Source organism: Leucopleurus acutus (genome assembly GCF_964270905.1).
Source record: "Leucopleurus acutus genome assembly, chromosome: 10".
NCBI classification, from domain to species: Eukaryota; Metazoa; Chordata; class Mammalia; order Artiodactyla; family Delphinidae; genus Leucopleurus; species Leucopleurus acutus.
The window spans coordinates 70,525,588-70,551,289 of record NC_139153.1 but is presented as its reverse complement, the minus strand read 5'-3'; the positions used below and the strand labels follow the sequence as shown (position 1 = coordinate 70,551,289).

Here is a 25,702-nt window from a genome sequence, read left to right as displayed (position 1 = left end):
CTCCACCCCTGGCTCGGGAGCACTGATCACAGGAGCAACAAATGCTCCAGAGAACTTCTTCCTGCCCCAGCCGGGCCGCAGCTGCTGCCTGTACCATGCCAGCCGGACATGGGCACAGGGCGTCCTGGAATTAGGGGTAAAGGATCAGAGGCCTAGAGCACCTACATTTAAGTTAAACAAACAACCATCTGGTTTCCCTAGACCCCTACGGCAGGGCCAGAGCCCCGCCCTCCCTGCACCCTTTGGCGGGTCGCCCAGGAGAGTCACACGAGCTCGTGGTCCTGCCCGCCCTCAGGAAGGGTCATCCACAGCTCTGGCCTCGGCAGAAAGCCGTGGGGAGACCGGCCATGACATGCTGCCTCTGCCCAGGAGCCATGAGGGCCCAGACCCCACTCACAGGCACCTGGGGAAGTCCTCAGGGCTGGAACCTGAAGTCAGGAGAAAACATGGAAGAAGACAGCACAGCCTGGAGAGGAAACAACTCCTGGGAGGCGGGCCAGAGACGAAGCAAACGCTCCGAGGCCTCTAGGCTGCTAATGCCCAGGTTGGACCTCAGAGGATGGCCCCCAGCTCTGCAATGCAGATTCCTGGGCCCTCACATTCACAGGAGGGTGAGGTTGGAGAATCGGCATTTTGGGCCAACCCAGCAGGTACTGCCTCAGGAGCACGCGCGTCCTGACACCAAGCCCTGTCCTGCCTCGGGAGGAGCAGGCTTGCTGGTCAGCCTCTGTACACAGTGTCTGCAGAGCAGAGCCAGGGCCTCTCTTGGCCAACCCCAGCCTCAGCCCCAGCCCCAGCCCCAGCCCCGCAGTGTGACCTGAAGCAGCTCCACCTTCCTTGAAACATTAACGTCCTCTGCTCGACTCCTGGGAGTGTTGGGAGACGAAAGTATAGCAGAAAATGTGGTGGAAAAGTTATAATGCCTTGTAGGTGTAGTTCCTAGGTCCCAGGGCCAGAAAAAAGAGCAAGGTCAACAGTGGCCTGGCCCTGCTACTCCACCTCCAGTGCTCCAAGACCAGAGAGAGAAATGGACAACGTATCATTTCACCACTTGATGTGCAAATACAAACTAATACAATGGGATGTTTCCCCCTATGCACTGCACCCCACTAACTCATATCTATGTCCCCAGAAAGAACACGGTACCTGATAAAGAATAAGATCAATTCAGTGTATGTGGAAGGGAGAGGGAGGGAGGAAGAGAGGAAGGGAGGGGCTGAGGGTTGAGTTCAAAGGGTGTGTGTGAAGTCAAGACTCAAGACGCTAGAGGGGGCAGGGTGTTACCTGATGCCTCTGATAAGCTGAAAACATTTTTTCAAAGTCCGCGAGGTCCAGAATCCGAAACACCTGCATGTCATCAATCTCATTCCATATGGTGCCAGGGACACGTTCCTAAGATTCAGGGAAGGGAGGAGACCCCGTGGCTGACTCAGCTCCTTCATGATGGAGATGCGCGATGCCTCCCTAACCCCACCTGTCCTCCAGGTGCACACAGGCCCATAGCCAGGCTCTCAGACCTTCAGAAGGGGGTCGATTCCTCCCCCTCCCCTCCTCTTCAATACTCTGCTCCAGCGGAGAGGCCACAGGCAATCTCCTTCTCCTCCTTTTCACCTGGGGCTACATGTAAGCACATTCCAGAAATCAAGGGAGTGCTGGAGTGATGGGTGGGCAAGTATGAAAGGAGAGTATGAAACTCCTTCCAGAAAAACCAAACCAAACCAGTGTTCTCAGAGGAAGAGTGCCCACACACACTTGGGATCCTCAAATCTTCAGGGCTGACTGTATTTCCTGTATCTGAGGTGGTCATTTTCTCTCCCAGTGGTCTTCCTCCCACTTTCCCAGATTCCCAGAAAGTGGACGAATGCCAAAGGCTGGGACATCCTGGCCCCTTTTTAGTGACTGCTCAGGCCAGCAAGACTCTTCCACAAGTTCCCATTGGTCAGAGGGTGTCCCATCCCTCATAACTGGAATGGACCCAGGGGTTACATAACAAGGTCTCTCAGCTCAGGCACTGCCCACCTCTGTGTAGGATCCTTGCACTGAACCCCACTCCGGGGATCTGGGGAAGAGCTGTTGTCCACGCCAGGAATGCCCTAGTGGTCTTGTAACATCCCAATAATGGCTTCGAGGGCCAAGATGAGAGTCCCCCTCCCAGGACCCCTCACCTCGTCCAGAGCTTCACTGTCCTTTAAATTAGAACCTCCCCACCCCCTTCTGCCTGGGGGTAGCCGGGGACCTTCCTAATGCCGATGCCTCCTCCCTCCATCACCCTCAGCAAGGCTCCGAGAGAGAAACGTATCCTTCACTCACTTTTATTTTCTTAAACTCTGGAAAGGGGAGGCGAGGCCAGAGCAGGGCGGGTGGGGACATTCCTGTGGCCTTCCTAAGGCCAGGGACCCTCTCGTGGAATGCTGGGCTGGGAAGCTCGGAGCAGCAAGGGATGCAGGCAACCAGCCAATCCCAACACAGACGCATTCTTCTCATGGCAGAAACAACGTGTGTGTGTGCGTGTGTGCGTGTGTGCGTGTGTGTGTGTGTGTGTGTGTGTGTGTGTGTGTGTGTGTGTGTGTACGTACGTACGTACGTACGTACGTACGTACAGGAGCATGTGTGGGTCAGGGGAAGGGGGCTGGGATGAGGAACCAGACTCCTGGACAGAAAGAACATGGGAAGGGGAATCGGACCGGGGCAGGGTGGAGGTGGGTGGAGAGGGAAGGCCCGTAGAGGTGAAGCTTCCCACTGCTCGTATTCTCAGTGAGGCCAGGATGAGAAGGAAAAGGGCTGGAATGACAGAGCTGGATGTTCAACATCTGGAAGAGTTTCCCCTGAGACAACAGACAACCCAGGATCCCCCTCACTGTCTCCCAAACACTCTCCCTTCGCCATGGTCACCAGAAGGACCTGCGACCCTTCTTGAAGGTGCAGCTGAGGTCTGAGGCCAGAGAGATGTACATCCGTTCCTAACATCCTCTACATCCTAAAGATGCGCCCACCTCATACAATCATTCTTGAATTTTTATACCCCTCTGGCCGAGACCTCACCACTCCCAGTCTAGATTCCTGGGGCTTCTGCCCCTCTAGAGACATCCTTTACAAGCCAGAGAACTCTTTCTCGAAAACACATTTCATTACATTTCCCTCCTCGAGCGTTTGGGGTCAGACGGCCCCTAAGGGAAGCTGTTGGCAAACAGAGAGGTTCTCTTCTCTTCCCATGTCCCATGAAAGGAAACCGAGTCTCCGTCACATCTACCTGACTGAACTGGATGAGGATTAAGGGAGACAACACACTTAAAGCACACGTGGTAGTCCCACGAATAATAACGCATCTAATATTCTTATTTTAATGGTTTTCTATGTGTCAGTCACTGTTCCAAGTAATTTGTATGCATTAAGTCAATTCTCACAACAACACTTTGATCTGGTTATCGTAATTACCCCCATTTTGCAGATGCGGAAACTACAGCCCAAATGACGAAATAACCTGAATTTAGTCATTCAACTCAAAGACTGGGAACGGGATGATAAGTTCACTAATATGACTCGAAGCCCCGCCTCCCTCACCCCTGCTGCTACATCTCCCACAAGGGCTCCTCAACATGTACTCCATCAAACCTGGACTTTCCAGTCTAGGAATGAGACTCCGGCCTGCTCCGGGCCCCTGAGGAATTGATATAGGCTTTATTATTACTGGACCCCAGAGAAAAGCCTAAGCATGAAGCTCTTTAAGATGAAAATCTTACAAAAACATTAGGTGCCCTGTTTGTTTTCCTTAATTGTTGAGATGCCTAATCAACGCTTCATTACATGTTTAAAACCTTAAGTGATAAGTTGTAAGCACAGGAAGCAAAAACAAAATTCTTTCTTTTTTTTTTTTTAAACCACAATTAAAAAAATATTATTTCTGATCATGAACAATGAATGTTTCCACACCGCCTACGACCTTTGGTTCTGCAGAGCTGCTTGCCTGCCCGTATGCAGCTGGCCTTTCTGGCTGGCCTTGTGACCACGGAGGAGTATCCACAGGGCAGCGCTGTGTGATGCAGTTGTTACGAACTTTAACAATGTCCCTTCAAAATGCTGCTAGCAGGTGGCTCCACAATTTGAATAACTCAGACTGGAAACGTTATCAGAAGCCCAGGAGGCAATGAATGGGCTATATTCATGCTTCGTCTTTCCACTTAGATAACAAAACCAGAGGTAGAAGGAATCAGAGATCATCTCGCAGACAAGCAAACAGGTATGAAACGAACGATTTCCGCAGATCACACCGTTAGTTAGAGCCAAACCTGATTTGGTTAGAGGTTAGAACCTCTCCTGCAACCCATCCCCAGGACCTCAGGGTGTTTCCTTGGACACACTTCCTAATTGCCAGATGCAAAGCTCTTTCAGGGCAACGTTACGTCTCACCTTTTATTATTATCATCCATCACAGCCCCCAGCAGAAAGCTTTACACAAAGCAGGCCTCAGACTGACGGGCTAACTGGTCTACCACCAGGAGAAGGCACCTAGCAAACTAGCCGACCATCTACTTAGCAACCTGTGTCTCCTCCCACTCTAAGTCTCCACGGGAGCTAAGTTAAGCTCACCGAGTGGTATGGTAATGAATTCCCCAAGAATTGGTCCCCTGGCCCCATACAACAAGGTCAGAGGGCATCCATCAGTCCCAGCTCCAGACTGTTTTTGGAGGGTGAACGTGAGTCAGGCTAACTGAGGCCAGTTCTCTTGTATCTATTTACCTCAAGGATGAAGCCACTGGTCCTCTTATAGTACAGCACCAGAGCAGTGCTTGGTCCAGGCTGGATTACATTCAATTACCAGGGGTCCTTCAATTACCAGGGGTCCAATGTGACCTTCAATTACCAGGGGTCCAACGTGACCCAGGGCATCTCTGCTCTACACTCATGAGAATCCAATAGAGGAATCAACTCCCACATGTGGGCCTGGGATGGGTGGTTCTTCGTGGATAATATTCAGGAAGGCCTCTCACTGCTGAGCAGTCTAGAAAAGTAGCCAGTGTTTGCACCTTCCCCTGGGAGGATGCCAAAATGGCTACACCTTGACATCAAACTCTTCATTGCCCCTGCCCTGCTACCCTGTCATGGCCTCATCATTTCAGTCCATCTCTAGACCCGGGCCCAAGATCTTCACCTATATGTTCCACCCTTTTCCTCAAATCAACCCAATCCTTAACATTCTAGCCAAGCCCTTGTCTCGTCTAGAAAGCACCCCGCTTGGCCCTGTATTACTCCAGTAGCCCTCAGCGCACTCATATTCCGTTTGCAGGTGGCTCTGCCAGTGTGAGCATCACCGCATGCCAAGCCCATCTCCTCCCTGTGCCCCGGCAGCTGCAGCCCCATCTTCTGCATCCACTGTGCCTACCCTCACTCCCATCAAAGAAAGCACCCAAGGTGGAGATCTGCAAAGAGCGGGCTATCAATCCATAGGGCTAACTGTCCCAGGCTGTAGGAGAATGGATCCACTGACCTCTTCCTTGCTACTCACCTCATTCAGCTTGACCCAGTTGAAGGACTTCAGTGGGTGTGAAGGCTGGGGGACACACTTCTTCCTGAGCGGGACATCACTGCTGGGGAAGGGGTCTGGGGGGAGGGGCAGGCCCATACTGAAGCAAGGTGGGGCACCGGGGGGAGTGGGAGGCCCACCGGGGGGTAGGGGGGGTGGTGGCGGTGGGGGACAGCAGGTGAACGGTAGAGGGGGCGGGGGTGGAGGCAGGTCACTGGTTGTCATCGAGGAAGACAAGGTAAGTGGGCCCCCAGGGGGAGGTGGGGAAGATACAGGTCCTGTCTGTGGGGAGACAGAGACATCAAAAAGACAAAACATCAACAAGGATGCCTTTCGAGTCCCCCAGCACTGTGCCTTCCCTTACTCTTATTCTCCACCTGGACTAGACCCCGAAGCCTGCTCTCACCTCCCACACACAATTAAGCCCCGTTCTCTCCCTCTGCATCCTGAACATCCAACACACAGATACACACACAAGGCAAACACAGACACAGTGGACAGTCATAGTCATCACATGCAACAGCGGGATTGATACAGACAGGCCTGCACAAGGGCACCCAGCTGAGAGGGGGAGGGGAGCCCAAACCCCACCCGCACTCTGCTTTCCACGGTGTGCTTCCTGGGACAGTGTCACCCGGAGGAAGGAACGCTGTTTTTGTCTAACACAGGTGCCAACCTTGCAGCCTCGAGGGTCCCCTCTATCCTGGTCTGAGGTCTCCTCCACGCTGGGGTCCTCACCTCCCCCCCACGCCTGCTCTTCCCCCCACCGGCCTGAAGGTCTCGGCTCAACTATATAAAAGCAGAGGAGGGGCCACGTACTGAGATTTCACTGAGTTGGGCCACCAGCTCTGCCACTTGTCCCCGAGCCTGGCGCAGCTCCTGGGACTCTCGGGCCAGCTTGTCCTTCATCTTGTTCAGCGTCCGCATCATCTCTTCCCTCTCCAACGTCTTGGTCTCGCATTCCCGCTCCTTCCTCTCCAGCCTGCTCACCAGCTCCGCGTGTTCTGGGATGGAAGAAGGACAGGGGGGGAAATGGGAAGAGAGGATGTGAATGCGTGTGTGTCCTTCTCCAGAGGAGGAAATGGGGTCCTCGGCTGGGCAGGGGAGGGGTGGGGAGCAGGGAGCGGGTTTGGGCAGAGCCCCCTCACCTTTCCGGAACTTCTCCGCTTGGTCTCGCCACTGTTTCACTTCGTTCTCATTGATGAGCCTGGCAGGGAGTGAAGGGTCTCCTGACTGTTTGCTCACAGCTTCCCAGAAGACATGGCATCTTCCAGTTCCCCACATTGGTACCCTGATCTCCAATCTGTCCAGCCACATCAAGGAGGCTAGGATTTTGACTCTCCAGATGTCTCTCCAGGTCCCATCCCTGACAAGTTCTCATTACCTGTCTCTCCATGGTCTGAGAAAGCTGAAAGGCCCCTTAGAGTCCAACCCCTCTGGGATAGAGTTGAAGCTCCTAAGACCAGAAAAGGAGATGACCTCTAACTCGTGGTAAAGCCAGGACTAAATCCCAGGCTTCCCTTAGTTGTAAAATGATTTGTACTCCTTTGTAAAAATAGGTTCTCGCATCTGAGAGAGATCAAAATATTGGCCTTACCATGGTCCAGACTTCCAATGACCAATGTGCGAGAGCAAGAGAAATCGCCCACCCCAGTAACACAGAGTAAGTGGGTAGAGGGTAAAGAGGGGATGTGTCTAAATCATAGGAAGCCCCTTCATTCTTGTCAAACTCATTCCAAGCGGTGAAAATGGAGCTTTTACCCAGACATCAAGGTATAAGAGAGGTGAAATTCCAAGGTGAGATCTCAATAATCATTTCTTTTGTAAATGTGAAAACACAGAGAAGTTAGATCCATGACTCTTGGCCTCCTCAACCAGGTCAAGGATATAAAGAGGGAGTGAAGTATGATGGGGGAAATAATTTGTGAACAGATTTCTTTGGAGAGAGCCATTGTCATCCTCTCTGGTGGGGGGCGGGGGGGGGGTCCTCCTTCAGCACCACCTAGTGAAGTGACTTCTTTGCGCCCACCCAGAGGGTCTGACCCATGTTCCCTGACACCGGGAGGGAGGCATGGTGGACTGGGGCTAGGCAGGTCCAGAGGGTAGGCGGAGACCCATGACACTCCAAGAATTTGTTAGTATGAGAGATTGCATGAGGGTTTCTCATGAGCCAGAGAGCATCGTGGAGGAATTAGGCTGAAGCTATTCTAAGTCTCATCCAAAAAGTCCATCTGGACACTTCAACAGTGTACGTCTACGTGTATTGTATTGCCAGTGAATCAGGACCTGATGGAAGGGATGGTGCCAAGCAGGCCTGGAGGAAAAAAAAGAAAAACATGTGTCTCCAGTGACCAGGGTTTTGTAGCGAGAGGCACCCAGCAAGGAACTTCTGAAGACCCCAGGAATACATGTCATATCTTTATCCATGTGCCAAGCCCAGAGAGCAGGAAGCCTGTTTACTAAGTTACCTGATCAAGTAGGGCCTTTTCCCTTTCTCCTTCCTGCCCCCATGCTGCCTCTGGTGGGGGTCAGAAAATGGTTAGCTAGAGGAAAGGGGTGTGGGGTAGAAGGGGCTAGAAGAGAAACAGAACACAGAGAAAGAAGCCAACCATCACACTCACTCACTCACACACACACACACACACACACACACACACACACACACACACACTCTCACACTCTCTTCCCACTGCAGCTTCCAGCCCCAGTCCACGGAGAGAGACTCAAGGCTAAATCCAATCTAGAATATTGATTCACGTCTGAGACTAGCCCTTCTACTTGCAGATTTGAGGCTATGTTGGCAGCTGAAAGTGAGCTTAGGACTCCCATTGTCCAAGAAGCAGCAAAAACTTCATTGCACCTGAGGAGTCGTCATCCTCTGGCAGAGGAACAGCTTCCCCACTAAGTAATGTAAAGAATTAGTAGAAGATAAAAATAAAGCTGCCTTCACTATTTACAATAGCCAAGACATGGAAGCAACCTAAATGTCCATTGACAGAGGAATGGATAAAGAAGATGTGGCACATATACAATGGACTATTACTCTGCCATAGAAAAGAATGAAACGATGGCATTTGCAGCAACATGCATGGACCTAGAGATTATCATACTAAGCGAAGTCAGACAAAGACGAATATCTTATGATTTCACTTATGTGTATGTGTGGAATCTAAAAAAAAAGATACAAATGAACTTACTTACAAGACAGAAACAGACTCGAAGACTTCAAAAACAAACTTATGGTTACCAAAAGGGAAAGGTGAGGGGGCGAGATAAGTTAGGAGTTTGGGATTAATGTACACACTACTATATATAAAATAGATAATCGGCAAGGACCTACTGTATAGCACAGGGAACTCTACTCAATATTCTGTAATAATCTATATGGGAAATATGAATCTGAAAAAGAATGGATATATGTATAACCGAATCACTTTGCTGTACACCTGAAACGAACACACCATTGTAAATCAACTATACTCCAATATAAAAGAAAAATTAAATTTAAAAAACTTCAAAAAATAAATAAAGCTGCCTTTTGATTACTTTCCTAGTCGTACTCGTCCAAGATACCAGTTAGGATTTTGACTACACCAACACCCAGCTATTTGTGCCAACGAAAACAGTAGCGTGAATAGTTCAGAAATCATTTTCTCCTTGGCTTTGCGATGCAGCACAATGAATCCTTGAGAGCCAGTTCGTCTCCTTAAGGGCAACTGACTTAGGCTTATACTGAAAGTAAAAGTTTAAAATTAAAAATCAGTGTGCTAACATGAGGCCTGATTATTAGCTGACACGACTTTAAACTCATTTCTCGGTGCTTCTCTACACCCAGGGTCAAAGATGATAAGCCAGAGACCTTAGGCTCTGACCTCGTTTTCCAACAGCCTCATGAATAAATTGTCATGCTCTATTTTCAGTGGTTGGGAGACCTTCTCTAAAGAGCCAGAGTAACTATTTTCGGTTTTATATACCCTGTACAGTCTCTGTCATATATTCTTGTGTTTGTTTTTAACAACTCTTTTAAAATGTAAAACTATTCTTGGCTCGTGGACCATACGAAACAAGCTGGAGCGCGGGGGTTAGCCTGTAGCCATAGTTTGCTGACTTCTCCTCCATGTTGATACGTGTAATTCCCCCTCAATCCACTGAATGCAGTGGATCACGGCGAGTTGCGTACACCCCCTTTAAACCTGTGCTATCCAATACGGTGGTCGCCAGCCATGTCACGTGAGTACTTGAATTTAATGAAAATTAAATGAAATGTAACACTCAGTTCCTCAGTCACGCTAGCCACACGTCAAGGGCTCAGCAGCCGCATTTGGACAGTGTGTGTGTGGAACATTTCCATTATCTCGGGGAGCTCTGTTGATTTTGCTCAAGGCCTATTGGAGGTGTCTGGGCTGGAGAGAGGGAGCTGAGGTTTCGCTGGTGAGACCCCTAGTAGGAGAGGGATGGGGAAGGAAGAGGAAGACAGGTGAGGGATGGCCACTGCTCACATGTTGACGATGTTCTTGACGTTGAAGTTCTCCAAGGGAGCCAGGTCAGGATCCACGCCCCTCTCATCCTGGAGGACGATCTGCTGGAGGATGCGGTCCAGGAGCTGCCACTGCTGGAAGTTCCGCTTGTCTGAGGGATGACAGGCATCATATCTTTACTGAGCCCCGGAACCCCCTGGGGCCCTGCGTCACTCCCTGGGGCCAGGCTGGGGAGGTGAGTCCCTCCCCTCCCTTGACAAGCTCCCCGTCTGACTGGGGAGGCAATGCAACTACGGATACTGAAGACTCATAAATCCTATCATTTCTTGCTCATCTGCAACTGACCTTTTATGAATGTGTCAACCGTCTAGATATATTTCTCTATTCCCTGAAATGCTTTCTGGCCGTCTTCTTCCCTGTTGGTACCCTGAGTATCCTATGCCTGGGGAATGCAAATTGCTTTTTTACAATTATCTTCAAAAAGCACATTTAAGAAAGTAAATCTGCTCCAGACATTACACGCTGAATAATGAAGTCTCCAGGGAAAATTTTTTTGAAAGAAAAGGTTTTAGGATTATCAATGCTATTGTCCTACAGAGGAAGGTGAATGGAGACTCATTACAGGCGCACACTGAGAGGGGGTCAGAATGGGCTGAAGAAGTGGCTGTGGAATCCTGGCAGATTTCGTGGTGAAGGTGACCCTGAACTGTGAAGGCAAAGGCATCGTGTGTTGCACCTGCACAGGGCCCCACGGGCATCCCCGTCTAATCGTAGTCTGGCTGGACGTGGACTTTCTTTTCACGTGATGGCCACAAGCTCCTCTTCCTTGGTTCTTGATCCAAGTACTTTGTTTCTACTGACCACCAAGGGGAGGTCAAGCAGCATGATTCTGGCCTCAAAGGCAAGCCCTAATGCCCACAAAGTGGAAGGTCACATCGGCACAGCCCCATTTGGAGGCAGAACAGAGGGACCCGTTCACAATGCCCTTGGAGCACTAAACACAGGAAGTCATGTGAGCAGAAGTCGGATTTCCCACGTCTTCCACGAAGACTTTCTAGACTGAGTTTTGGAGAGCTGGCAGCTTCCTGGTCCAGGTCACTGTGTCTGTCCTCCTTTCTATCAATCCACTGACACATGCATTGCAAAGTGGCCATCGTTTTCCATTTACCTTTCAACCAGGAACACAGGGTAAAGCCTGTGTTCACAGAAGTAGAATGTGTTTCATCTAAAGCCCTGACCCCAAAGAAACAAAATTCCTTCATAGGTACAGACTCACTGAGCCTCAGGTTCACTCACTGTGAATTGGAGATAATAACACACACTCCTTAAGCCATTCTGAGGTACAGAGACACTATCTTAATAGACCTCCCATCACACCCAGCCCAGAGATGGCGACGATAAATTGTAGTTGTCACCACCACCTTGATTACCAACACCAACATCATCACCACTAAAGCGAGTCTGTCTCGCCTGACCATTCTGTTGGGCCATGCCAGTTTCCAAATATTCTATTTTATGAAGAGCTTCAGTACCAAATGGTGCAGTTATAGCTCATTTCCAATTGCATGCTGGCGTGGCTATTAGTAATTATGTATAATTTATTCAGTCACCGGGCACACCTGGATCGTAAGAGCTTAGCATCTGCTTCTATAGATACTGACATTTGGTATTTGTAAAGTGAGTCAGGAACAAGGGTGGTAGGATGGGAGCCAGCAAGGGCTAGATAGAGAAGTTAATAAAATCTTAAAAAAAAAAAAAAAAAAGGCAAGGCACACTCTTCCCACAGCTGTGCTGCTCCCCGCAAGCACAAAACTCCTTTTTGGAACGCCCTGAGGAGAACAATCACGACCCCGCCACAAGCTGGCAGTCAGAGCTGTTGGATCCTTTAGGGATCAAGCTCCCACTTGTTGGACCAGGATGATGGCATTGCTCAGGGCTGAGTCCCCCGCTCCTCTGCTGGGGGACAGTGTAAGTCCTGACCCCCAGGAGGAAGGGAAGAGCACGGGCCTGAGTCCTATGGCCTGGCCTCCTGGGAACTGGGGTGCAGGGGGAAACATGGGGAGACTTCCCAACCCTGAGAGCTTCTGACACCTTGTCTCTAGCTGCCCCGGGCCAGGGGCTCAGGCCGGCTGAGGGAGCTACTCACAGGGCATCTGCAGGCAGTGGTGCAGGACAGACAGCAGGCAGGGGTAGGCCTCTGTGTGCTTCAGTTTCTTGTGGATCAGCTCAAACATCTGGGAAGCACTCTTGGTGTCGATGTGGACCTGAGGGTGTGGAGGGCATAGTGAATGGGGAGAGGGGAGGGGAAGGCAGCAGAGGGAGAGAATGGGGAGGGAGAAGACCCTGCTTTCATCCACTGAGCCCCGTCCGGCAGCAGCATTCCTTTCCTGCCTCCGGTCCAGGCTTAAAAAAGAGACGGGCATGGGCTTCCCTGGCGGCGCAGTGGTTGAGAGTCCGCCTGCCGATGCAGGGGACACGGGTTCGTGCCCCGGTCCGGGAGGATCCCACATGCCGGGGAGCGGCTGGGCCCGTGAGCCATGGCCGCTGAGCCTGTGCATCCGGAGCCTGTGCTCCGCAACGGGAGAGGCCACAACAGTGAGACGCCCGCGTACCGCAAAAAAAAAAAAAAAAAAAAAAAAAGAGAGAGAGACGTGCAGAGAAAAGGAGGAGAGAGCTGTGCTAATTATATAAACCAGGGTTTCCCAACCTCGGCGCCACCAGCACCTTGGACTGGATGGTTCTTTGTTGTGGGAGGCTGTCCTGTTCATTGTGGGCTGTTCGGCAGCATCCTGGCCCTACATCTACCAGACGTCAGGGGCATCTTCCTCACACCTGTTGCGACAGCTAAGAATGTCTCTAAACATTGCAGGTGTCCCCAAGGGAAGTAAAATCTCCCCTGGTTGAGAACTACTGATTCAAACTAAGGGAAGGAAGCAGGGACCTGGCTGAGTCAAGGAGCACATGGCATAGGTTCACGGGTGCAAATTCCAGACCGACTCTGCCGTTGTGTGACAACAGCAAGCTGCTTGTCCTTTGCTAACATCAGTTTCCTTCTCTTTAAATTCAGGGCTTTTTTTTTTAGAATATAAAGGGATGGTGCTCGGCTACTGAAGCACCACCCCAAAGGAGGTCTCCATGTGGGTAGGGATTTTATAACACAATATTTAAGCAGCAGACGTGTGGATTTTCAGGGTTACCAAGGCTAAAATGGAAATGATGTTGTTTGCTAAGCATGATCAGGTTAGTGATGGGGAAAGGTATCTCAGGAAATTACTGGAAGACACAGAGAAAGTCATCCCAGGGGAGGCATTTGAGAGGAACCATGTGTAAGAATTGTCTGTCTTTCCTTTGGGGCTTGCAGTGGGAGATTCTCTCCCCAGTTAGGGTCTGCTGGTGAGGCCTGGCAGAGCCATACTGCCAGGGCTCCAGAAGCGGGACCTGGCCGTGGAGGCACCCACCAGGGAACCCAGCCAACACCGGACCTACCACAGCACGGCATCTGGGACCCACTGCAGTCGCCCCATCCTTGCAGGCTCCTCACCATGTCAAACCTCCTGGCTAGCTCCAGGTCATCCTCGTTCCGGACCATCTCGAAGAAGTCCAAATGCCTAGACAGGACAGGGGGATACAGGGAGTAGACATCACCACCAGGCCAGCCCCGGGTGAGGGTTACAGCCCTTCCAAGCCCCCCACTGACTCAATCTGAAGGCTTCATTCAGGTGAGGCCAAGGCAAAGCCAGAAAGAAGCCAGCTGCCTATAGGTCAACACTCTCCTCCTTTACAGAATCCCATGCCCATCCCTCGGGGAGGCCAACCGAGGGTCCTATCACCTTCCATCGGGCTTTCACAAGTTCAGAACTACTGACATTTGGGGCTGGGTCATCCCTGGCTTTGGGAGGTGGGTGTGTGAGTTCCAAGATGTGTACCAGCATCCCTGACCACTACCCACCAGACGCCAGCAGAATCCCCCACTTTGTGACAACCACAAAATGTCTCCAGGAGCTGCCAGATGTCCCCTGGCACCTGCAGTCAAGGACCACTGCCCTACCTCTACCTTCCCCAGTGTTCTTTTTTTTCTTTTTTATTGGAGTATAATTGCTTTACAATGTTGTGTTAGTTTCTGCTGTACAACAAAGTGAATCAGCTATATATATATACCCCCTCCCACTTGGACCTCCCTCCCTCCTGGACCTCCCTCCCTCCCCGCCCCCCATCCCACCCATCTAGGTCACCGCAGAGCACTGAGCTGATCTCCCTGTGCTATCTAGCAGGTTCCCACTAGCTCTCTATTTTACACATGACAGTGCATATATGTCAATCCCAATCTCCCAATTTGTCTCACCCTCCCCTTCCTCCCCTGTGCCCGCATGTCCGTTCTCTACGTCTGGCATCTCTATTCCTGCCCTGCAAACAGTACTGTCCCATGTCCCCACCCAAAGCCAATCTCTCCTCTTCTACCCCACCCACTCCTCCACGCCACCACAAAAGGACCCATTCTCTCTCCCTTAAGACCTAACGTGATAACATAGCCTGTGCGAGTGGGGTGGAAGCAGAGAGGCTCACTAGTGATGCACAGGAGCTTTTGCACCTTGACGGGGAGCATTTCTTGGTTGAGCGGCCGGGCGCTGCGGGACGTTTAACATTCCTGGCTCCCTACAACCGATGCCAGTAGTGTCCCCCACCGGCCAGTTTGAAAACCAAAGAACACCCCTACATGGTTCCAAATTCCCCGCAGCGGGCAGTACTGCCACAGTGGAGGACTACTGGGTCCACCTGCCTAGAACATCAGAGATCAGACAGGAGGTCAGCAAAGAGGACAGGCAGGGGCATAGGTGATGTGAGACAAGAAGGTGGGGGAGCTGTCCACCTCCCGCCCCCCCCCCCCCCAGAGCTGCTTCTGAATCGATGCTGGGTGCGGGAGGCGGTCTCCAGGGAAACAGAAACCTCTACAGGAGTCCTGACCATCCCCCACTGAGGCGTTGTCACTGTAGGTTTGCATGGGGACGGGTGACTTGGGCCTTACTTGTCCAGGATGGCATTCTCGTGCTGCCGGAGTTTGTCAATCACAGGCTGTATCCCCAGCATCAGGAACTCGTACCGTAGATGTAGACGGAACTCCAGATTATCCTGGGGGTCACCAAGGGAGGACCAGACTCACTGGCTGGTCTCAATTTCCACAGGAGTCCCCAGGGGCCCCCTCACTGCCACTCCAGTCCCACCACATCCCCTGCAGCAAACTCATCAGAACTGCTTCGAGTCCCAGAGTTGCAAGAAAGGGTGGGAGGAGACATCCTCTGACCTTGTTATTTACTCCCTTTAGCTCTCCTGCCTCACTTCCTTTAAGTCCTTCACCAGTTTTCTCTAAGTTTTTGGCCTCAAAGATTAGTGTTGAAGAGTGATATGGAGCACACACTTTGGAACCAGACATTTCTTGGTTCCAGTCCCTGCTCTGTCACTTACTGGTTTTGTGACTTTTGCAAGTCTTAGTTTCCTCATCAGTTAAATGGGCATGATATCACTTACCTACAGGAACGATATTCATAAGAACTGCTTGGTGAGGTATGGTTAGCAACTAACCAGAACAGATGTCAGCATAAATAGCTAGGACTGACTCAGGTGACATCAGCATCTTAGGGACAGGTAATTCCCCCAATCCACCCCACCTAACTCAGGTCATCAGGACGGGACGCAAAAAAAAGTATGCCGGCAGAAAAGAGGGAGAAGCAGAGATCATTAAATTGCCCCTTTTGACCTTCCAACAAGCTGACCTTGACTGGGGCACCTGATTGCCTTAGCATTTGGGGGGTTCACCTGCTCTTCAAGTTCTTCTTCGACGGTTGCTATTTTTAAGGTCTGGGAATCCCATTCTGACCCCAAAAGAAGGAAAATCAGAAGTCACACCTCCAAACAGAAGGTGCTAGAAGAGCGTGATCAGCTCCCCAGAAATGAGTCCAGAAGCAGGTCTTTAGAAAGCTCTAGAAAGAAGGGCCAACACTTGCCCTCCTCCCATCAATGATCCCCCACCATCCTAAACAGTCATCAGCCAGACAAGCTTGGAGTTTGTCCATGACACACATAATGCATGAGGTGACCCAGGCAGGAAGCTCCCCAGGAACCGCTCGTGACAGGGAGGTTTATGACAAGCTGTTCTTTCTTGGCCCCACGTGAAGGAGGCAAGAGGTGATACAGATAATCTGAGGACAGGGATGGTAGTGTCAGCCACACTGACCCTCTGCCACGTCCCCAGGCAGCACTCACGCCCTCTTCCCCAGGTCCGGAAAGTCAGGGCCCAGCAAGGGCACAGAGAAGATGCCTCACCTCTCCAGCGCCAGCATTGAGGACAGCGTTGATAAAGGACATGATGGCTGTTTTCAGATTCACTTCATCTCGGTACCGGCCTAGACTTCGGTCCAGCTCATTCAGCAGGGTCTGGATGGAAGAAGAGAGGAGGGCTCAGGATCCTGTGAGTCCAGCCTCTGTGCCTTTGCTCCTGCCATTCCGATCGCCCAGAATGCCCCATGTGTTCTCTCTACCCAATCTATCCAATCTCATCTTGGATCTTCCCTAAAGCTCACCTCTTCCAGGAAGCATCCTTTGCCTCTCTACATCTCAGCCCCAGTCCTACCTTATTCTCCTGTCTACTCAGCCTTGAGGACTTGCTTTATTTTGCTGGGTGATGCTGAAAAGATGTTTTAGCACTTTACAGCTGTTTACAGCTCCTCAGCCCTCCATATCTGTGGGTCCCACATGTGCAGATTCAACCAATGCCAGGTTGAAAATATATATGTTTTTTAAATTTCAGAAAGTTCCAAAAAGCAAAATTTGAATTTGCTGAACACCAGTAACTGTTTACATAGCATTTATATGGTACTTAGTTATTTACAGAGCATTTACATTATATTAGGTCCTATAAGTAATCCAGAGATGATTTAAAGTATACAGAAGGATGTGCATAGGTTATATGCAAATACTACACTCTTTCATATAAGACATTTAAGTATCCACAGGTTTTGGTATCCACGAGGGTCCTGGGACCAATCCCCCGAGGATACCAAGAGTAACTGTATTCCCTGCCCAGCTCCTTGACAGCATGGACATTACCTTTTACCTCCTTTGCATCTTCTGCAAAGGGTCAGGGGTCACTTTCTGAACAGAGTAGGTGCTTTAAAATGTTTGATGACAGAACAAACATATAGTCTATAGTGGGGGATAAACCATAACGTTTGTGATAACAGTTCACATCTATTAAGACTTAGTACCAAGACACTATACTTATTGTCTATCTCTTTACCTGGAGCAGGTCAGGGAGAAGAAAAGAGCATAGCATGGCCTGAGTTCCCAGGACGTGTCCCAGTGTCCCTACAGTAGGCACCGGCCCAGGCATCGGGCCTAAAATCTCCATTCCAGCAACGGCATTCGATTCAGTATTTCTTGACTGAGCCCCTTTATGAGCCAGGTGCTGGGTTCAGAGACACGGAGCCACAAAAATGAAGCAGACCCATATTCCAGTCTCAAGGAACCCACGGTCTAGCGAGGAGTCCACTTTCCCAGCCAACCCGCCCCTCTCTTAAGGCTCCTCGGCTCTTTTGATATAAGCCCCCCACCAGCCCCGCACCTGGAAGCGCGTCCGCTCGGCTGCGTACACCTGGTAGTGTAGCATGGCCTGCAGCACCTTCTTGTGGCCGCCGGGCACCAGGCACACGGCGCCCAGGATCTCCAGCACGGCCACCTTGGTCTTGCTGTTCTCCGTGCGCAGGCTCTGTGCGATGGTGCTGATGGCCTCGGGCTGTGCCAGCACGTGTGCCCGCCCCTGGGAGTTGTTCATCAGAGCTTTGATGCAGCCGATGAGGGAGGTGTGGATGCGGCTTTCACAGGTGGCGTGGTCCATGCTCCGGAGGAAGTTCAGCAGACAGGTCAAGCCCTCCAGCTCGATGAAACGGGTCACAAACCTGCCCAGACCAGAGCCATCAGCAAAACAGGTATCCTGCAGTTGCCTATTATTCTGTATGCATTTTGCAAACAGCTACCCCCTTACCTGGGTACCGCTGTGTCCCACCGACGGTAGCCACTTGGTTCACTTGTAAAGTTTATCTAAAGCACTAAAATCCTATCACCTCACAAGACTCAGATCTTATTTGCATTTTAAATACCATGCATTTGCACGTCGTTGACTGTGGGTTACACAGCTATGAAGGTGTATATGTGAAAGAGATGATCATGATAATTATTAGGATAATTATCATGGCTGTTAAACCTGAAGACTCATCACCAACGACGATGGGAATTAAGAGAATTACAGTCAGAAAACAAGGAGGACTTGCAGACATGGGAGCCATCAGAGTCACTGCAACAAGGGATCGAGGCTGGGGAAGGCACTCTTCAAGGGATCCCCAAGAAAACATCTGAGTTATCTTGAAGGTTAGCCAAAAAAACATTAAAAACCCTTTAGTTCAGTGGTTCTTAACCTGGAATCTGTGTTCCCCTAAGGGGTCTATGGCTAACATTCAGGGGTCCATGAACTTGGATGGGAAAAGAAAATTACACTTTTATTTTTGGTAAAACCTCTACCTGAAATTTAGCATTTCCTTCAGTGATGAATGTAGGCAATAAACTACAGTGGCATTAGCAGAATCTGTGACTTTGTCACACAAAGAAATCACAGCTATTTTCATCTCTAATTACAGTTGTTACAGGTATCTCAAAATATCATTTCCACTCATCAGGGCTTCAAACTTATGGTGGTTGCTAGTTCTTATTATTTAAGGCATAAAGAAGTACATTTATTGCTATCTCACAAATGTTTAAAAGTTGGTAACTGTATTTCAATTTAATTGGTTCATTTTTAACTTTATCTATTTCTATCTATTTTACTATTTAACAACATCACTCTGATAAGCACTCAAAAGGTTTCATGTGGGTGGCAAAGTCATCCATGGCACACGCACACACACACACACATACACACACATACACACACACATACACACACATACATACACACACATACACATACACACACACACACATACACACACACAGAGGCTTAAAACCCTTGATTCAGTAGAATAATTAATGATCTGAGGAAATGTCATAAATGAAGGTGAGGAAAGCACTACATATAATTAGTACATTTGATCCCCAGAGCATTTGTATTTCTACATGATTAAAGAAATACACCTAGAAAAATAGAATGTACTCTTAAATTGTTAAAAATAGGTATTATTTATTTTCTATTTTATACTTTTATGTATTCCACAAAATTTCCACCATGACTGTGTGTGACTTTTGTAATCAGAATTTTATTATGGGGAAAAAAAAATAAATGGAAGTGGGAGATGAACCCGGCAACCTCCCCTCAGCCCTTCTACTTCCTGACGTCCTCATCCTTCCTGCATCCCCTGCCCATACCAGGCCCCCACCCCACCCCGCCTGAGCAACAAGCAGGGATTAGGGGGCTCCCGTTCTCCTTGAGGCTATTTCCAGGCTCCTGGGTCAACCTAGACCACACATGTGCACGCGTGCGTATGTGCACGCATGCGTGCACGCGCGCGCACACACACACACACACACACACACACGAAGATCATTGTGCTGGTAACAACTGGAGCTCTAGAGAAAGAAAAGGCCTGATTGTGGTGTTTGCCAGTTTCCATGGTATAAATACCGCCAGCATAGCTGATTTCAAAGTATCAATGTGTGTCATTGAACGTGGAGCTGGGAAGAGATGCACCGTTTACATATTCCCACCAGGCACACACAGTGGGTGCAAACTCCCTGAGCACAGGTAACAGTAAAGAGCATGCATAACAGTAAAATGGAGTCAAATCATCAGGTAATTAAGGAGTGATAAGTTTCAAGCACTTAATTACCTTTGTTTTTGATAGCATTTATTTAATCATGAGTTGATGTAATTTACATTTTCATCATAGCTATGTTTAACAACCAGCTTGCAAAACTGCTGAACATTTTGAGAGTTGGTTCCCACAAGCCAGAATGAGTTGCCAGACACAAGAGGAGCCTGTGGCTCTCTTGGGCCCTTTCACAATGTGGCCTGGGACGTGGGGAGAGGCTCTTTTCAGCCCTTGAGACACCCATCCCCCCCTTCCTTGCCTGCTCCCACTCTAGATGGAGAAATCTCATCCAGAGACACCACATCGCCCCCTAGTGGCTGGAGTACTTCTCACCCACACTCACCCCTCTGGCGCGGGGGCCCCTCATGTGCACAGCTCTTTCTTGCGTACCTGTCCGTATGCCCAACCCCCACCCCCCCCATCCTGTTCTGTTTTCCCAATAAAACAAGCACCTGCCTTCAGTTTCTCTTCAGGATCTGAGGTTGATCTCATCTCCCCATGTTCATCTCCCCTCCCCAACATGCCCATCCTCTGGCAGCATCCCAGCTCCTCACAGAGAGGGTGTAGGAGCCAGGATGTGAAAGGAGGTAAAGTGAGCTCTAGGGGATGCTGGAGAGTGGAGTTGACCAAGGGTACTGGGATGGGAGCAGAGCTCTGCGTGAAGCTTCGGGAAGCTGAGGGGACCGCTGGGTGAGGGGACGTGGAAGGAAGTGAGGGAAGGGGACATCACCTCATGGGCTGTGTCCGGAGGGCTGTCTTCAGGTCTTCCACGACTTGGTTCCTCATCTCCGTCTCCTCCTCATCAAACGCGTACAGACTCTGCATCTGAGGTCGGAGAAGGGGGCAGAGGTCACGCTGGGCTGCCTGTCTCCCAGCTTCCTGCCACTCCCAGCCCGAGTGTGACCCGGGGGCCGCCCTCGCCTCAGGAATGGTGAGGCCTCAGGGAACGGTTTACTAAGACAGAGTGACAGACTCTGAGAATAGCCATTCCCAGGCTTCACTTTCCTCATCTGTAAAATGGGGAGAATGATCAGCCCAGACTATTTCCCAAGGCTGTGTGACACATACATAATAAATGTTTCAATGGTTTGGGGGGATCTAAAGTCACACAGGGGAGGGAGGGATCAGGATAAAATCTTGAGAATAACTGAAAAGCTGCTGATCCCCAGAGAGGGTGGGCTGTGGGGTGCAGGGGAAGATGAGGACCACTCTCCCCAGAGCCTTTCCAGGCAGGGTCGGGGCAGGACAGGGGCGAGGCTCACCGCGGCCATGGAGTTGATGCGGTCGATGTAATAGTCAGGCCAGCTGGTCGCCAGCTTGTTGGGATCCTCCTGTTCCTGGAACAAGATGAAGGACTGGATGGACCCCCCGGCAAGACAGGCCCACAGTCTGAGACCCTGAGCTTCGTCCCAGGTCAGCATTCAGATTCATCTCCTAGCCCAGCCTAGACAAGGTGACTTCGAGGAAGTTATAAAATCTCCCCAGGCTTCCATTTCCTCCTTGGCAAAAGGCAGATCGTGGACATCGAATCTCAGGACCAGCCAGTGACAGAGGCAGAAACCACACAGGTGTATACACTTTCAAACAATATACACAGTTAAAAATAAATTCTTTTTTTCCCCCTGTTATATCTGTTCTGACTCTACTTAATAAAATACAATTTTAAGTCTGTTGAATCTAATGAAAATGTGTGCTTATATTTTGTACATCTCCTTTTTCAAATTTTATTGTTTTCTGATAATATCATTCTCATTGTATTTTACAAAAGTATTTGTCGGTGACAGTTTGGATATTTAAAAACTTGGTCTTTCAGACAGTTTGGGAAGCACTGATTGACATAGAGCATTTGGTGCAGCGCCTAGCACATAGTAGGTACTCAGTAAACTGTAACTTTAAAAAAGGAGGGAAAAAGACACTCCCCCAAGGCCCTGGGTTTGGAAGGAGGAAGGGTCTGTGCAGCTAGGAGGTAGAGCCCAGATGAGACATGGCCCTCGGGCCCCAAGAGAAAGCCTCAAGTCCTCCCCAAGTGTGGGCAGGAATGAGGGGAGCTGGACAAGAACTGATGCTGACTGAAAATCCAGTCCTCTCCTCCTTCGGCCAGTGGGTCTGCTTCTGGGCATTACACACACCCTCCTCCTTCCTGTCCCTGTCCCTGTTTCATCTGGAGGTTCCCCCTCATCTGCTTTCTGCCAATTTCCTGCTTTCAAATTAGCATGAACATTTACCTCCTCCAGAACCTTCCTGTTAAACCACCTGCCTGCCAGCCGGCCTGGACTTTGCCCTGCATCCCTCAGCCTCATCCACTCTGGCTTCATGATTTTGTTTCTTAAAATCCAAATTTTAGGGCTTCCCTGGTGGCGCAGTGGTTGAGAGTCCGCCTGCCGATGCAGGTGACACGGGTTCGTGCCCCGGTCCGGGAAGATCCCACATGCCGCGGAGCGGCTGGGCTCGTGAGCCATGGCCGCTGAGCCTGTGCGTCCAGAGCCTGTGCTCCGCAACGGGAGAGGCCACAACAGTGAGAGGCCCACATGCCGCAAAAAAAAAAAAAAAAAAATCCAAAGTTTGGATCAGTGAGAAACCTGGCTTGATCGGGTCTTTGTGACTTCACGTGGATATATATGACCAAAGTCCCCAAATTCTAGCTTCCGCCTTAGAGAGGAGACCACAGAACATAAACGAACGTATCATGAAACACATACTTTCCTGCCTTTACTGGCTCCCCATTTAGCCATTTCACATGCCTTTAATGAGCACCTACTACATGCCAATCACTGCACTGAACCCTGAAAGTACTGAACAAAAAGTCATCCACGTAGTAGTCTGTCTTGTGCCAGAGGCAGGGTGACCGGTGCTCTATGCCAATTTGTGGGCCATGGAAACCCAGGGTGGGGGGCATCTAACACACAAGGCTCATGCGGGGGCTGGGGTAGGGGGTCTGAGAGGACTGGGCTGAGTTACTCAAGATTACTGAAGCTAAGAAAGGGAGAGAGGGTTAGAGACAAGAGGAAGTACCATGTGGAAAGAGAGGGGGGTGTGAAAGTGTGTGGGGAGATGACACACAACTTGGTTTGGAAGGTGGCAAGAGATGTCCTTACATTTTAGTGCGTTTTTTATTTTAGCTGCATAAGGGATCAACGTCAGGGACCTCCAGAGTAAATCAGTTTGGAAAGTGGAGAAGCACGAGATAGGATGAGCTACTCTTGAAATTAATTTTCTCCTTCCTCCCTCCCTCCCTTCCACGACTTGAGCTTTTGAAAGACCTGCTTTCCTCACAATGAGATTCCTAAACACAGAGCACAGTATTCTGCAGGTGCTTAATACATGCACACTGAGTTTACTAGACAGTGGCTTGCAGTGCATGCAGGTTCTCAAGGCTCTGGCAGGCCTGCATTCCAGCATCATTGCAGCACTTGCCACGACTGGCTGGTGACTTTGTGTGAAGGCCTCTCTAGGCCTTCCTGGCCTCCTGTGTAGAATGAAAGACTAGATTGGGCTGCTCCTCGGTTCCTTCCAACTCCAGAATAGTGACCAATTTTATGAGCTCGGTCTGGCCCAGTACGGAGCCCGGAACAAATATCTTGAGCGAGAAGAGTTATAAAAGAGCCAGGAATGGGCTCTAAGGAGCACGAAGGAGAAACAGCCCCAAACCATCCCAGACCTGCCCGTCTTCTCCCAGAAGGGAGACTTCTAAGCCTCAGGTGTGGGAAGAACCAGGTCCTAGCTCCCAAACACCTATACACTCTTGAGCTGCAAGCCTGAGAAACGAGAGGGTGGAGGGGTGGGGAGGAGAGTGGGCCAAGAAAAGAAAAATAGAGTGAAAGAAACAGGCTCAAACAGAAAGGAGGCAAGAGAGACGTAGAGAGAAAGAGACGAAGGAAAGAGACATAGAGATGGAGGAAGAGAGTAGAAAGCACAGCCACTGGGAAAGCAGAGGGGCGGAGACAAAACCCAATTAAGATCTGACTGCGGCCCGGCTCATCTTTCTAGGGAGGACCGTATTCAGGGGACTGACATCTTTTTTTTTTTTTTTTTTTTTTTTGCGGTACGCGGGCCTCTCACTGCTGCGGCCTCTCCCGTTGCGGAGCACAGGCTCCGGACGCGCAGGCTCAGCGGCCGTGGCTCACGGGCCCAGCCGCTCCGCGGCGTGTGGGATCTTCCCAGACCGGGGCACGAACCCGCGTCCCCTGCATCGGCAGGCGGACTCTCAACCACTGCGCCACCAGGGAAGCCCAGGGGACTGACATCTTTTAATGAAGGAGAGGAGGAAAGGGAGGAAAGGGTGGGGAGAGTGGAGACCAGTGTGTGTCCCTGATGTGCATGCTGCCCTGGGACAGGGACACAGCCTGGGACGGGGCGGGGGGGGCTCAAGATCCAGAAGAGACCACTCACTTCCCCCCAAATGGAGTTCTTCCAACAGAGCTGCCCCCAGGTATGGCCCAGGGCGCACACCCTCTCTGCATACGCACAGGCACAAGAAAGGAATCTAGACCTTTTTTTTTGGCCGCGCAGCTTGTGGGATCTTAGTTCCCTGACCAGGGGTCGAACCCGGGCCCTTGGCAGTGAAAGCACAGAGTCCTAACCACTGGACCACCAGGGAATTCCCTAGACCTGTTATCGTATAGCTCCCTTACCCAGCACCAACTCCTGGAACCCAGTGGGCACCTGCTTCCAGGATTTTTGAAAACCAGAATCCTATGTCCCTGAGTGTAAGCTCCATGACAGCAGGGATTATTTTTGTCCTGATTTATTCACTGTCACTCCTCCAACACCTAGAACAGGACAGGTGTACAATAAATACTGGTTAAATGAATGAGCAAAGCATGGAGGCAAGGGCTGCCGTGCTGTGGACCCTGAGGGACAGCAGAAGGGAATCAGAGAGGGCACCTTCTTCTTGCTGCAGTAGATCTGCCATTTCTTCTCAGGTGGCAGTGCAAACACAGCCTCCCGGTTTTTGTCGGTGAGATCCAATTCATCCTGCAAAGACAACAAGAAATACATCTGAAACCCAGACATGGTTGACCTCCGAATATTCGGTCCTACAGGAAATTACAGTTCCCTCGAATTCCCTCAAAGCCCTCAGCCTGCTGTCCTCCTCCAAAGAGCATCAAAGATATGATAGGGCAATTCTTTTTCTAGAAGTTCAGCCCCATCCTCCCATCTCCTTGCAGCAAGCCCTTGAGCTTCTATCCAAGCATCTTTCACTTCCTGTCCCCGTCCCTGGCTCCTCCTATCCAGGTCGCCTGTTCCCTGCCCATCTCCCGTATTGCTTTGCTAGCCTCTAGTCCTCTAGCCTGGAGTTTCCTGTCTTCCTTCCTTGTCCTTCTTAAGCTTGTCAACACCATAAATCAAGGCTTGACAAAGAAAGAAATCAGTCTACTGATCCAGTTTTTGCCCTCACCCTTCAAGTCTCTGTGCCCTTTGAGTGTCTCCCCCAGAAATTCTCTGGTTCCCCCAACCTCAGCATGGGTCCCAGCACTACTGAAGAGACCTGGTAAAGATGATGAGCTGAGCATCTCTCCTGGCAACGAGGGCACGCCATGCCGCAGGAGGTCTGCTTCCCATGGAGGTGTGCCTGCCAGGGATAGCCCTCCGGCTGCACCACCACCAAGACAAGGCTGTGCACACGCAGGCTGGGCTCCAGCAGCTGGCCCACGCCTCCCCGGGAGCAGGACTGGGTAGTTTCTGACGTCATGAAATTTAGGGTAACTCTTTCGGTAGTTTGGGATGATTTTATAGGTTTGGCTGTGCTGAATGGCCCCTAAAAAAGTTCTCTTATTGAAAATTCTTCTCCTGTGATTCATGAGTTATGCAGGCGCTCATCAAAAAAAATAGTCAACGGGCCATGGGAACAT

At 50.4% G+C, this 25,702-nt stretch overlaps 1 protein-coding gene across 5 annotated transcripts in view; it reads right to left on the bottom strand.

The window, feature by feature from the left end:
- The window catches only part of DAAM2 (dishevelled associated activator of morphogenesis 2), a 113,499-nt gene that overhangs the window by 17,123 nt on the left and 70,674 nt on the right, over positions 1–25,702 (bottom strand). For all 5 annotated transcript variants that reach the window (XR_014326490.1, XM_082847519.1, XM_082847522.1 and 2 more), the window contains exons 3-15: positions 24,735–24,824; positions 21,113–21,187; positions 20,581–20,675; positions 17,615–17,948; positions 16,318–16,428; positions 15,023–15,126; positions 13,541–13,607; positions 12,146–12,263; positions 10,021–10,150; positions 6,670–6,728; positions 6,341–6,525; positions 5,504–5,803; positions 1,285–1,392 (exon numbers count right to left, since the gene is read on the bottom strand). Coding sequence is in view for 4 of the 5 variants with exons in the window: in XM_082847519.1 (XP_082703645.1) it covers positions 1,285–1,392; positions 5,504–5,803; positions 6,341–6,525; positions 6,670–6,728; positions 10,021–10,150; positions 12,146–12,263; positions 13,541–13,607; positions 15,023–15,126; positions 16,318–16,428; positions 17,615–17,948; positions 20,581–20,675; positions 21,113–21,187; positions 24,735–24,824 (1,776 nt within the window). In the remaining variant the exon portion in view is untranslated. The remainder of the gene's footprint in view (positions 1–1,284; positions 1,393–5,503; positions 5,804–6,340; positions 6,526–6,669; positions 6,729–10,020; positions 10,151–12,145; positions 12,264–13,540; positions 13,608–15,022; positions 15,127–16,317; positions 16,429–17,614; positions 17,949–20,580; positions 20,676–21,112; positions 21,188–24,734; positions 24,825–25,702) is intronic.